A 15,040-nucleotide genomic window follows, 5' to 3' on the forward strand; every position below is an offset into this window, starting at 1 on the left:
GTTTACGGATTTGTGTGAATAACGTAAACAGTTAACGACGCTTCGATATGCCATTCAATAAGAGTATCAAAATGATAACGACAGTAAATAAAGCGGACGTCGGATATGAATTCCGGAATTATGCATCGACCAAAAATGGCAGGGATAGAGAGAAAAAGCAGGAGAAATGTGTCTAGAAATATTTTCTTACATAATGTGTACTAACTTAACAAGTACTCACGAGAGATAAGATTATTAAATAACTCACTATAGTAGAATCATTAGTTGAAACGTAAGTGGATTTACATTTGTGTATTTTGATATTTCATGCCTTAAAGGTCCAGGTTATCTCCTTTGGCTGAAAAAAAATAATAATTAAAAAATCATGACAAAATAAACTATTTGATCGTTTAATATCACATAACAAAAACGTGAATATACATATATGTATATGGTAAAACCGTTAGGTGGAGATATTGATTTGAATTTATATTTGAGGTTAATGCGTAATATAAACATGGAATCTGTGTTTAAATCGGATAAAATTGGCTGTATCCATAACTTAACACGTTCTGATATGATTTATAGACCCTGCTATCACGGTCTCCCCAGGGAGGGGCAAAACTAAAAAAAAAAAAAAAAATAATAGTAAATAATAATTAATAAAAAACGACATTTTATCTGTCGTTCTTTTTCATTATTATTTGTTTATAATAATGATAACCTATCAACATTAGAGGGACATTTTAATACGAAGTTTTACCTATTTAGCTATTCACGTAGTCAGACCACGATTCTGTTTTCACGATTCTAACTCTATATGCCAGAAAGGGAAGGCGAGCCCACCTGCCTGTCTTATCAGTCGTGAGCAAGATTTCGGTCCGTCAGAAATACAAGACGGACAGTATACGAGTTCACAACACAGACATGTCACGGCTACTTTTCTTCACTGTCTTCTGTTGTTTTATAAAAGGTACGTACAATCTTACTTATACCGAATAACCTAATGTATCAGTGAGGCCATCATTAATGAGAGCCAATACTTGTTTTTAAATTCATGACAATAATTATTGTTGTCAGGTGGTGAAACCTCACGTGTGACCTTATTTACAATCGAAAGTAACGCTAGTGATAGTCATGATATGCTACTAAGGCACTGACATAGTAACAGGTTTGTCAATACAATTTGATCAAGTGAAAACAACACAGATAATCGGTAACTACAATGTAACTAATAATAGCAGTAACGAACGGTAACTAGTTGTTGTAACTAGCTGATAGCAGTAATGAACGATAACTAGTTGTTGTAACTAGCTGATAGCAGTAATGAACGGTAACTAGTTATTGTAACTAGCTGACAGCAGTAATGAACGGTAACTAGTTGTTGTAACTAGCTGATAGCAGTAATGAACGGTAACTAGTTGTTGTAACTAGCTGACAGCAGTAATGAACGGTAACTAGTTGTTGTAACTAGCTGACAGCAGTAATGAACGGTAACTGGTTATTGTAACTAGCTGACAGCAGTAATGAACGGTAACTAGTTGTTGTAACTAGCTGACAGCAGTAATGAACGGTAACTGGTTATTGTAACTAGCTGACAGCAGTAATGAACGATAACTGGTTAGTGTAACTAGCTGACAGCAGTAATGAACGGTAACTGGTTATTGTAACTAGCTGATAGCAGTAATGAACGATAACTGGTTAGTGTAACTAGCTAATAGCAGTAATGAACGGTAACTGGTTATTATAAATAGCCGATAGCAGTAATGAACGATAACTGGTTAGTGTAACTAGCTGATAGCAGTAATGAACGATAACTGGTTATTATAACTAGCTAATAGCAGTAATGAACGATAACTGGTTATTGTAACTAGCTGACAGCAGTAACGAACGGCAACTGGTTATTGTAACTAGCTGATAGCAGTAATGAACGGCAACTGGTTATTATAAATAGCCGATAGCAGTAATGAACGATAACTGGTTATTTTAAATAGCCGATAGCAGTAATGAACGATAACTGGTTAGTGTAACCAGCTAATAGCAGTAATGAACGATAACTGGTTATTGTAACTAGCTGATAGCAGTAACGAACGATAACTAGTTGTTGTAACTAGCTGATAGCAGTAATGAACGATAGCTAGTTCTTGTAACTAGCTGATAGCAGTAACGAACGATAACTGGTTGTTGTAACTAGCTGATAGCAGTAACGAACGATAACTGGTTGTTGTAACTAGCTGATAGCAGTAATGAACGGTACCTGGCTATTGTAACTAGCTGACAGCAGTAATGAACGATAACTGGTTATTATAAATAGCCGAGAGCAGTAACGAACGGTAACTAGTTGTTGTAACTAGCTGATAGCAGTAATGAACGATAACTGTTTATTGTAACTAGCTAATAGCAGTAATGAACGGTACCTGGTTATTATAACTAGCTGATAGCAGTAATGAACGATAACTGGTTATTGTAACTAGCTGATAGCAGTAACGAACGATAACTAGTTGTTGTAACTAGCTGATAGCAGTAATGAACGATAACTAGTTGTTGTAACTAGCTGATAGCAGTAATGAACGGTAACTAGTTATTCTAACTAGCTGACAGCAGCAATGAACGGTAACTGGTTATTGTAACTATCTGATAGCAATAATGAACGATAACTGTTTATTGTAACTAGCTGATAGCAGTAATGAACGGCAACTGGTTATTGTAACTTGCTGACAGCAGCAATGAACGATAACTGGTTATTGTAACTAGCTGATAGCAGCAATGAACGATAACTGGTTATTGTAACTAGCTGATAGCAGTAACGAACGATAACTGGTTAGTGTAACTAGCTAATAGCAGTAATGAACGGTAACTGGTTATTATAACTAGCTGATATGCTCAGTAATGAACGGTAACTGGTTATTGTAACTAGCTGATAGCAATAATGAACGATAACTGGTTATTATAAATAGCCGATAGCAGTAATGAACGGTAACTGGTTACTGTAACAAGCTGATAGCATTAATGAACGATAACTTGTTATTATAAATAGCCGATAGCAGTAATGAACGATAACTGGTTAGTGTAACTAGCTAATAGCAGTAATGAACGGTAACTGGTTATTGTAACTAGCTGATAGCAGTAATGAACGGTAACTAGTTGTTGTAACTAGCTGATAGCAGCAATGAACGGCAACTGGTTATTGTAACTAGCTGATAGCAGTAATGAACGGCAACTGGTTATTGTAACTAGCTGACAGCAGTAATGAACGATAACTGGTTATTATAAATAGCCGATAGCAGTAATGAACGATAACTGGTTAGTGTAACTAGCTAATAGCAGTAATGAACGATAACTGGTTATTGTAACTAGCTGATAGCAGTAACGAACGATAACTAGTTGTTGTAACTAGCTGATAGCAGTAATGAACGATAGCTAGTTGTTGTAACTAGCTGATAGCAGTAACGAACGATAACTGGTTGTTGTAACTAGCTGATAGCAGTAACGAACGATAACTGGTTGTTGTAACTAGCTGATAGCAGTAATGAACGGTACCTGGCTATTGTAACTAGCTGACAGCAGTAATGAACGATAACTGGTTATTATAAATAGCCGAGAGCAGTAACGAACGGTAACTAGTTGTTGTAACTAGCTGATAGCAGTAATGAACGGTAACTAGTTGTTGTAACTAGCTGATAGCAGTGATGAACGATAACTGGTTATTGTAACTAGCTGATAGCAGTAATGAACGATAACTGGTTCTTGTAACTAGCTGATAGCAGTAATGAACGATAACTGGTTATTGTAACTTGCTGATAGCAGTAATGAACGGTAACTGGTTATTGTAACTAGCTGATAGCAGTAATGAACGGTAACTAGTTGTTGTAACTAGCTGATAGCAGTAATGAACGATAACTGGTTATTGTAACTAGCTGATAGCAGTAATGAACGGTAACTGGTTATTGTAACTAGCTCATAGCAGTAACGAACGGTAACTAGTTGTTGTAACTAGCTGACAGCAGCAATGAACGATAACTGGTTATTGTAACTAGCTGATAGCAGCAATGAACGATAACTGGTTATTGTAACTAGCTGATAGCAGTAACGAACGATAACTGGTTAGTGTAACTAGCTAATAGCAGTAATGAACGGTAACTGGTTATTATAACTAGCTGATAGCAGTAATGAACGGTAACTGGTTATTATAACTAGCTGATATGCTCAGTAATGAACCGTAACTGGTTGTTGTAACTAGCTGATAGCAATAATGAACGATAACTTGTTATTATAAATAGCCGATAGCAGTAATGAACGATAACTGGTTAGTGTAACTAGCTAATAGCAGTAATGAACGGTAACTAGTTATTGTAACTACCTGATAGCAGTAATGAACGGTAACTGGTTATTGTAACTAGCTGATAGCAGTAATGAACGATAACTGGTTACTGTAACAAGCTGATAGCATTAATGAACGATAACTTGTTATTATAAATAGCCGATAGCAGTAATGAACGATAACTGGTTAGTGTAACTAGCTAATAGCAGTAATGAACGGTAACTGGTTATTGTAACTAGCTGATAGCAGTAATGAACGGTAACTAGTTATTGTAACTACCTGATAGCAGTAATGAACGGTAACTGGTTATTGTAAGTATCTGATAGCAGTAACGAACGATAACTGGTTGTTGTAACTAGCTGAGAGCAGCAATGAACGGTAACTGGTTAGTGTAACTAGCTGATATGCTCAGTAATGAACGGTAACTGGTTGTTGTAACTATCTGATAGCAATAATGAACGATAACTGTTTATTGTAACTAGCTGATATCATTAATGAACGGTAACTGGTTATTGTAACTAGCTGATAGCAGTAACGAACGGTAACTGGTTATTATAACTAGCTGATAGCAGTAATGAACGGTAACTGGTTATTATAACTAGCTCATAGCAGTAATGAACGATAACTGGTTATTGTAACTAGCTGATAGCAGTAATGAACGATAACTGGTTATTGTAACTAGCTGATAGCAGTAATGAACGGTAACTGGTTATTATAACTAGCTGATAGCAGTAATTAATTAACGGTTACTGGTTAACTGTTTATTGTAACTAGCTGATAGCAGTAATGAACGAAAACTGTTTATTGTAACTTGCTGACAGCAGTAATGAACGGTACATGGTTATTGTAACTAGCTAATAGCAGTAATGAACGGTAACTGGTTAGTGTAACTAGCTGACAGCAGTAATGAACGGTAACTGGTTAGTGTAACTAGCTGATAGCAGTAATGAACGATAACTGGTTAGTGTAACTAGCTAATAGCAGTAATGAACGGTAACTGGTTATTATAAATAGCCGATAGCAGTAATGAACGGTAACTGGTTATTGTAACTAGCTGACAGCAGTAACGAACGGCAACTGGTTATTGTAACTAGCTGATAGCAGTAATGAACGGCAACTGGTTATTATAAATAGCCGATAGCAGTAATGAACGATAACTGGTTATTATAAATAGCCGATAGCAGTAATGAACGATAACTGGTTAGTGTAACTAGCTAATAGCAGTAATGAACGATAACTGGTTATTGTAACTAGCTGATAGCAGTAACGAACGATAACTAGTTGTTGTAACTAGCTGATAGCAGTAATGAACGATAGCTAGTTGTTGTAACTAGCTGATAGCAGTAACGAACGATAACTGGTTGTTGTAACTAGCTGATAGCAGTAACGAACGATAACTGGTTGTTGTAACTAGCTGATAGCAGTAATGAACGGTAACTGGTTATTGTAACTAGCTGATAGCAGTAACGAACGATAACTAGTTGTTGTAACTAGCTGATAGCATTAATGAACGGTAACTGGTTATTATAACTAGCTGATATGCTCAGTAATGAACGGTAACTGGTTGTTGTAACTATCTGATAGCAATAATGAACGATAACTGTTTATTGTAACTAGCTGATATCATTAATGAACGGTAACTGGTTATTGTAACTAGCTGATAGCAGTAACGAACGGTAACTGGTTATTATAACTAGCTGATAGCAGTAATGAACGGTAACTGGTTATTATAACTAGCTCATAGCAGTAATGAACGATAACTGGTTATTGTAACTAGCTGATAGCAGTAATGAACGATAACTGGTTATTGTAACTAGCTGATAGCAGTAATGAACGATAACTGGTTATTGTAACTAGCTGATATCATTAATGAACGGTAACTGGTTATTGTAACTAGCTGATAGCAGTAACGAACGGTAACTGGTTATTATAACTAGCTGATAGCAGCAATGAACGGTAACTGGTTAATGTAACTAGCTGATAGCAGTAACGAACGGTAACTGGTTATTATAACTAGCTGATAGCAGTAATGAACGATAACTGGTTGTTGTAACTAGCTGATAGCAGTAACGAACGATAACTGGTTAGTGTAACTAGCTGATATGCTCAGTAATGAACGGTAACTGGTTAGTGTAACTAGCTGATAGCAGTAATGAACGGTAACTGGTTATTGTAACTAGCTGACAGCAGTAATGAACGATAACTGGTTGTTGTAACTAGCTGATAGCAGTAATGAACGGTAACTAGTTGTTGTAACTAGCTGATAGCAGTAATGAACGGTAACTAGTTGTTGTAACTAGCTGATAGCAGTAACGAACGGTAACTAGTTGTTGTAACTAGCTGATAGCAGTAACGAACGGTAACTAGTTGTTGTAACTAGCTGATAGCAGTAATGAACGGTAACTAGTTATTGTAACTACCTGATAGCAGTAATGAACGGTAACTGGTTATTGTAACTAGCTGATAGCAATAATGAACGGTAACTGGTTATTGTAACTAGCTGATATGCTCAGTAATGAACGGTACCTGGTTATTGTAACTAGCTGATAGCAATAATGAACGATAACTGGTTACTGTAACAAGCTAATAGCATTAATGAACGATAACTGGTTATTGAAACTAGCTGATAGCAGTAATTAATTAACGGTTACTGGTTATTGAAACTAGCTGATAGCAGTAATGAACGGTACCTGGTTATTGTAACTAGCTGATAGCAGTAATGAACGGTAACTAGTTGTTATAACTAGCTGATAGCAGTAACGAACGATAACTAGTTGTTGTAACTAGCTGATAGCTGTAATGAACGGTAACTGGTTATTGTAACTAGCTAATAGCAGTAATGAACGGTAATTGGTTTTTGTAACTAGCTGATAGCAGGAATTAATTAACGGTTACTGGTTATTGAAACTAGCTGATATCAATAATGAACGATAACTGGTTATTGTAACTAACTGACAGCAGTAATGAACGATAACTGTTTATTGTAACTAGCTGATAGCAGTAATGAACGGTACCTGGTTATTGTAACTAGCTGATAGCAGTAATGAACGGTAAATGGTTATTATAACTAGCTGGTAGCAGTAACGAACGATAACTAGTTGTTGTAACTAGCTGATAGCAGTAACGAACGATAACTGGTTATTGTAACTAGCTGAGAGCAGTAATGAACGATAACTGGTTATTATAACTAGCTGATTGCAGTAACGAACCGTAACTGGTTATTATAACTAGCTGATAGCAGTAATGAACGGTAACTGGTTATTATAACTAGCTGATAGCAGTAATGAACGATAACTGGTTATTGTAACTAGCTGACAGCAGTAATGAATTATAACTGCTTATTATAAATAGCCGATAGCAGTAAAGAACGGTAACTAGTTATTGTAACTAGCTGATAGCAGTAATGAACGATAACTGGTTATTATAAATAGCCGATAGCAGTAACGAACGGTAACTAGTTGTTGTAACTAGCTGATAGCAGTAATGAACGGTAACTGGTTATTATAACTAGTTGATAGCAGCAATAAATGGTAACTAGCTAATAGCAGTAATGAACGGTAACTGGTTATTATAACTAGCTGATAGCAGTAATGAACGGTAACTGGTTGTTGTAACTAGCTGATAGCAGTAATGAACGATAACTGGTTAGTGTAACTAGCTAATAGCAGTAATGAACGGTAACTGGTTATTGTAACTAGCTGATAGCAGTAATGAACGGTAACTGGTTGTTATAACTAGCTGATAGCAGTAATGAACGGTAACTGGTTATTATAACTAGTTGATAGCAGCAATAAATGGTAACTAGCTAATAGCAGTAATGAACGGTAACTGGTTATTATAACTAGCTGATAGCAGTAATGAACGGTAACTGGTTGTTGTAACTAGCTGATAGCAGTAATGAACGATAACTGGTTAGTGTAACTAGCTAATAGCAGTAATGAACGGTAACTGGTTGTTGTAACTAGCTGATACCAGTAATGAACGATAACTGTTTATTGTAACTAGCTGATAGCAGTAATGAACGGTAACTGGTAATTGTAACTAGCTGATAGCAGTAAAGAACGATAACTGGTTAGTGTAACTAGCTAATAGCAGTAATGAACGGTAGCTGGTTATTATAACTAGCTGATAGCAGTAATGAACGGTAACTGGTTATTATAACTAGTTGATAGCAGCAATAATTGGTAACTAGCTTTATGTAAATAGCAGTCGAAGACATCACCTTGTACTAGTTACATTTTACAAAGCATTAAACCCAGATTGTTTTCATGTTGTTATCATTTTGTAAATCGTTTAAGATAAAAACGTCTAACGGTAATTGTATGGTTTGATATACCAAGACTGACTTGGATTCAACTTATATGGTGAATGATACTAATTTTATACTTTTGAAATAATGATATGCTTGACCGAGATGTGTTGTAGCCATTCAAGTTTTTTTTCTGTAGGCTACACAGCGAACCTGTGTAATTCGTACAGCACGCTGCCATACACCCGGGCCAGGAGTATATTTAACACGGCAGACCATACCCCATCAAACCCCATATGTGACGATAAACTCGTTCCGGGCTGGTATGCCATGGAATATTTTGCGTCCATTCCTACGTCCTGTCCAGCTTCCTTTAGTTGTGGAACCCTCCTCCCTGTATGGATAAATGGCAGTAACCCGGGCACGACTGATGGACCCGTCACTATGCAGGGTTGTGTAAACTCGGGAGTCGCTACGTCCTGCTGCTCGTCAGTATTCGACATCGGAGTCAGGAACTGTGGCTCGTTTTTCATATATTTCCTCAGACCAACCCCTGGATGTCCGTTAGCTTACTGTTCAGGTGGGTCAGTTGGAAAAATAGTTTACCATATCCAGGAACGGTGGATGGGTTGGGTGTTGGTGTTGGTAACATTGGAATTTTAATAGCGATTCTGAACTGTTTCTATGCACGATCGGTGAAATCAGAGACCTATATACTATATATAGGTCTCTGGTGAAATCGAACAAAAGGTAACACAGTTTATTTGTTTTAGTTATACATATCACAGGTTTATTTGTTTTAGTTATACATATCACAGGTTTATTTGTTTTAGTTATACATATCACAGGTTTATTTGTTTTAGTTATACATATCACAGGTTTATCTGTTTTAGTTATACATATCACAGGTTTATTTGTTTTAGTTATACATATCACAGGTTTATTTGTTTTAGTTATACAATATCACAGGTTTATTTGTTTTAGTTATACAATATCACAAGTTTATTTGTTTTAGTTATACATATCACAGGTTTATTTGTTTTAGTTATACATATCACAGGTTTATTTGTTTTAGTTATACATATCACAGGTTTATTTGTTTTAGTTATACATATCACAGGTTTATTTGTTTTAGTTATACATATCACAGGTTTATTTGTTTTAGTTATACATATCACAGGTTTATTTGTTTTAGTTATACATATCACAGGTTTATTTGTTTTAGTTATACATATCACAGGTTTATCTGTTTTAGTTATACATATCACAGGTTTATTTGTTTTAGTTATACATATCACAGGTTTATTTGTTTTAGTTATACATATCACAGGTTTATTTGTTTTAGTTATATATATCACAGGTTTATCTGTTTTAGTTATACATATCACAGGTTTATTTGTTTTAGTTATACATATCACAGGTTTATCTGTTTTAGTTATACATATCACAGGTTTATTTGTTTTAGTTATACATATCACAGGTTTATCTGTTTTAGTTATACATATCACAGGTTTATCTGTTTTAGTTATACATATCACAGGTTTATCTGTTTTAGTTATACATATCACAGGTTTATTTGTTTTAGTTATACATATCACAGGTTTATTTGTTTTAGTTATACATATCACAGGTTTATTTGTTTTAGTTATACATATCACAGGTTTATTTGTTTTAGTTATACATATCACAGGTTTATCTGTTTTAGTTATACATATCACAGGTTTATTTGTCTTAGTTATACATATCACAGGTTTATTTGTTTTAGTTATACATATCACAGGTTTATTTGTTTTAGTTATACATATCACAGATCAATGCTTATGTTTTCAATGGGTAACTTCTATATCCACATATCTGAATACACTAAAGAGGTGTACGAGATATCAGACGATTCGACAATTGGATTCGACTTCGTATAGTCAGTTCTCTTTGACATACAAATGTACACAATAGAGAAGATCTCACTTAAGTCGATTTGGCTTTTAATCTGCAGCAACAAATTTGGAAGAGGCAGAGCCCATGGAACTATCACAATGATTAAAGAGTGACTTAATTCGGCATGTCTCTCCCTTTAGATCCATTACTCAGGAAACATCGCAGTAATGCTCTTTATTGTTTTATTACCTTTGATTTGTTATTCCTTAGCATTGTTGTTCAATTGTTAGTCTAAATTGTACATTATAGACACCAGTGTGTTCTCATTGTCGTAGCTATGTTGTCAATAATCCTATCATGTTGAGAAACGAACGACGGCCGGTGTAAAACTACTGGTTGGTGGGTGTCGATTTCTAATTTACCATTTGTTTTCCAGTCCATATCGGTAATTAAGTGGTAAAGGAAGAGATTGTGACAGAGCATTCTATAGAACTTTACATAGTAAATACAAGGAAATAGATCACCCCCCCCCCCCCTTTTTTTTTTTTACATAATATTACACAAATGTCTAGATTTTGGATCAAGAATCGTTGAAAACAGTTCTAATGTTCAGCTAGGAAACATATTAAATTCATGACTTTACTAATGTTTATCAATATTAATGTTTATCACAGATTTTAAAGAATTGCGCAGCACTACAGTCGGTACAACTCTCACAACAGCCGGAAGTACTCTGTCCAGTGGTCGTACACAAGGCACGCCGCAATCCACCGCGGCCACAAAACCACCCACAAAACCGTCCACTGTCGGACCACACTGGATCACCTTCCCACATTAAACAGGTATTGACTACTTATTGAAAAAAAATATCACTTTTCATTTACTGTTAAAAGACACCATAAAAAGAGGGATGGAATTTATTTGTCAAATCAAGCAGCTTTAGTGTCTTGAACTAACCATTTAACCAAGTTTATATATGCATCGATATGTAACGATAAAGGAATTGTTAACGGATATTGTATGTTTATATGCACATAGGTTAATATATGTATCAATATGTAACGATATAAGGATTGTTAACTGAAATTGTATTATATATATAACGATATAGGTATAGTTAACTGATATTGTATAATATATGTAGCGATATAAGGATTGTTAACTGATATAGTATAATATATGTAGCGATATAAGGATTGTTAACTGATATTGTATAATGTGTAACGATATGTAGCGATATAGGGATTGTTAACTGATATTGTATAATGTGTAACGATATGTAACGATATAGGGATTGTTAACTGATATAGTATAATATATGTAGCGATATAGGGATAGTTAACCGATATTGTATAATATATGTATCGATATATGCATTATCAGCTGATATTATATAATGTATGTAGCGATATAGGGATTGTTAACTGATATTGTATAATATATGTAGCGATATAAGGATTGTTAACTGATATAGTATAATATATGTAGCGATATAAGGATTGTTAACTGATATTATATAATGTATGTAGCGATATAGGGATTGTTAACTGATATAGTATAATATATGTAGCGATATAGGGATAGTTAAATGATATTGTATAATGTGTAACGATATGTAACGATATAGGGATTGTTAACCGATATTGTATAATATATGTATCGATATATGCATTATCAGCTGATATTATATAATGTATGTAGCGATATAGGGATTGTTAACTGATATAGTATAATATATATAACGATATAGGTATAGTTAACTGATATTGTATAATATATGTAACGATATAGGTATAGTTAACTGATATTGTATAATATATGTATCGATATAAGAATTGTTAACTGATATTGTATAATATATATATCGATATGACCCAACAATGTCTAAACTTTCCCTTCATGTCTACACTGTCGATATCGTGGTATGGAATGGTCTTTTAAAGATGGCGGACCAGGATGAGCGAAGAAGGTAGGTCTTAACTTCGTGCTACCAGATCAGTTGTTTGTAGACATGATAAGTACCGTGCTAAACTCAGAAAAAGGCCAATTACAAATTATATTATTTTGTTTTTGTAGATCAGATTCAAAATACTTGTAAATCCATCGTGAGGTTGGACGAGTTGTTGAAATCGTAATCGAGGCGGAACCTGCCGTGATAATTTGCCGATATCGAATTATCTAAAGGGTTAAATGTCTCTACCTTGTCAGAACTACTCCTAAATGAGATATGATAGCATGCCATATACTGTTTATGTCCACAGCCTTTAATTTTTTTTCGAAATCAAGAGATAAACTAATTGTTTATGTAAGGATTGGTTATAAAAGTAATGATTTGGAGAAAAAAATGTATGAATCAAGTCATCTAGTAATGAATTGGTCCCAAAACAACTGTATATGTAATGTTCTAACTAAAGTATAATGGATTGAAATTATAGTTGCAAATGATGGTATTGACCCTTTCTTTTACAGATATTTTATCTAAAAGAACAATTATGGCAGCCTTTTGTTGCTATTGTTGCAATTTCTAGGAGGAAAATTGCAAATAGCTACTGGCCATAGCTGCTCCTTCCACCCAACCAAAAGGCTAAATGTTAAAGTGATGCAGCTGAACATTAAGTCTTGAAAGAGAGGATATCAAACGATGGAAAGATGTGTCCATAATTTTAAATCTAAAATCATAAAAAGAAACCTGTAGCCTATCAGTTATTTTGGGACCAATCCATGACCAGATGACTTGATTTTTTGCGACCAATCTGTCGCACATTTTTTCCAAAACATGGATATTAATTTAAAACGTTCGGACCAATCCCTAACAATTTGTTTATCTCTTGATTTCGAAAAAAGTATAGGCCTGTGAACATAAACATTACATCACATGCTATCTTATCTCATTTGCGTGTGTAATTTGATATCGAGAAATTATCACGGCAGATTCCGCCTCGATTACAATTTCAACAACTCTTCCAACTTCACGATGAATTCACAAGTATTTGGAACTGAAAAATCTTAAACACGATAAAATAATTTGAAGTTGGCCTTTTCCTGAGTTCAGCACGATACTTGTCATGGTCACATTTTGTGTACCAACAACTGATCTGGTAGCACTACCTTCATCGCTCATCATAGTCTGCCATCTTGAAAAGACCATTCCATACCACGTTATCGACAGTGGTATTAATCTCATCACTTTCCTCTATTATTAGTTGCTAGTGATTATACTGCCATTTCCATTTAACTTTGGTCATTTTCTAGTTTAATTTCAAATTAAGGGAGGTAAAAATTCCAGTATCGTTTGTACTCGAAATGCCATTACTTTGACCGCTATAATAAGAAATAATAGTTCTCATTACATTTAGGATAAGCTATCTATATCATATCTATTATTAGGTACATAATTATCTACACATATTTTTACAATGTACATTATTGAATTCTTAAATATAAAATAATCTAATACAATTTTACAACGGCATATAAAAGGATATCACCATTACACAGCTATTTGTACATAGAGGACTCTTAGTAACTGCAAATATAATTTTGTTTCAGATTTTGCAGAACACAAGAACATTTTATCATCAAATAAATGATAATTATTGATGAGCGTTTAGTGTTGTTTATCTATTTTCTCAGTATTAACATTTCTTGGTGCAGCCCTTAGATACCCGGGGAGTTTGTTACAGTGTTAGGGAGTCAATCACCAAGCGACGTGCCCTTAGATACCCTGTCAGTTTATTACAGTATTAGGGAGCCAATCACCAAGCGACGTCCAATTCGTACAGCCCTTAGATACCTGGTCAGTCTGTTCCAGTATTTGGGAGCCAATCACCAAGTGACGTGCCCTTAGATACCCGGTCAGTCTGTTACAGTATTAGGGAGCCAATCACCAAGTGACGTCCAATTCGTACAGCCCTTAGATACCCGGTCAGTCTGTTCCAGTATTTGGGAGCCAATCACCAAGTGACGTCCAATTCGTACAGGCCTTAGATACCCGGTCAGTCTGTTACAGTATTAGGGAGCCAATCACCAAGTGACGTGCCCTTAGATACCCGTCAGTCTGTTACAGTATTAGGGAGCCAATCATCAAGTGACGTGCCCTTAGATACCCGATCAGTCTGTTACAGTATTAGGGAGCCAATCACCAAGTGACGTGCCCTTAGATACCCGTCAGTCTGTTACAGTATTAGGGAGCCAATCATCAAGTGACGTGCCCTTAGATACCCGATCAGTCTGTTACAGTATTAGGGAGCCAATCACCAAGTGACGTGCCCTTAGATACCCGTCAGTCTGTTACAGTATTAGGGAGCCAATCACCAAGTGACGTGCCCTTAGATACCCGGTCAGTCTGTTACAGTATTAGGGAGCCAATCACCAAGTGACGTGCCCTTAGATACCCGGTCAGTCTGTTACAGTATTAGGGAGCCAATCACCAAGTGACGTGCCCTTAGATACCCGGTCAGTCTGTTACAGTATTAGGGAGCCAATCACCAAGTGACGTGCCCTTAGATACCCGGTCAGTCTGTTACAGTATTAGGGAGCCAATCACCAAGTGACGTGCCCTTAGATACCCGTCAGTCTGTTACAGTATTAGGGAGCCAATCAATAAGTGACGTGCC

The 15,040-nt window shown here is 35.4% G+C and overlaps 1 protein-coding gene across 2 annotated transcripts; it reads left to right on the forward strand.

The window, feature by feature from the left end:
* Nucleotides 1–134: 134 nt before the first annotated feature.
* Nucleotides 135–14,024, forward strand: LOC117345343 (oncoprotein-induced transcript 3 protein-like). Of its 2 annotated transcripts, none has more exons than XM_033908422.1 (5): nucleotides 135–271; nucleotides 807–952; nucleotides 8,749–9,129; nucleotides 11,099–11,266; nucleotides 12,368–12,393. In XM_033908422.1, the coding sequence occupies exons 2-4, from the start codon at nucleotides 907–909 to the stop codon at nucleotides 11,260–11,262; spliced, it is 591 nt and encodes a 196-aa protein (XP_033764313.1). In that variant the 5' UTR covers nucleotides 135–271; nucleotides 807–906; the 3' UTR covers nucleotides 11,263–11,266; nucleotides 12,368–12,393. The 2 variants fall into 2 exon arrangements, with proteins under 2 accessions (XP_033764313.1, XP_033764307.1); XM_033908416.1 differs by lacking the exon at nucleotides 12,368–12,393 and adding an exon at nucleotides 13,974–14,024 and having other exon boundaries at nucleotides 136–271.
* Nucleotides 14,025–15,040: the final 1,016 nt, after the last annotated feature.

The sequence above is a fragment of the Pecten maximus genome, chromosome 2, assembly GCF_902652985.1.
Source record: "Pecten maximus chromosome 2, xPecMax1.1, whole genome shotgun sequence".
In the NCBI taxonomy this organism is placed as follows: domain Eukaryota; kingdom Metazoa; phylum Mollusca; class Bivalvia; order Pectinida; family Pectinidae; genus Pecten; species Pecten maximus.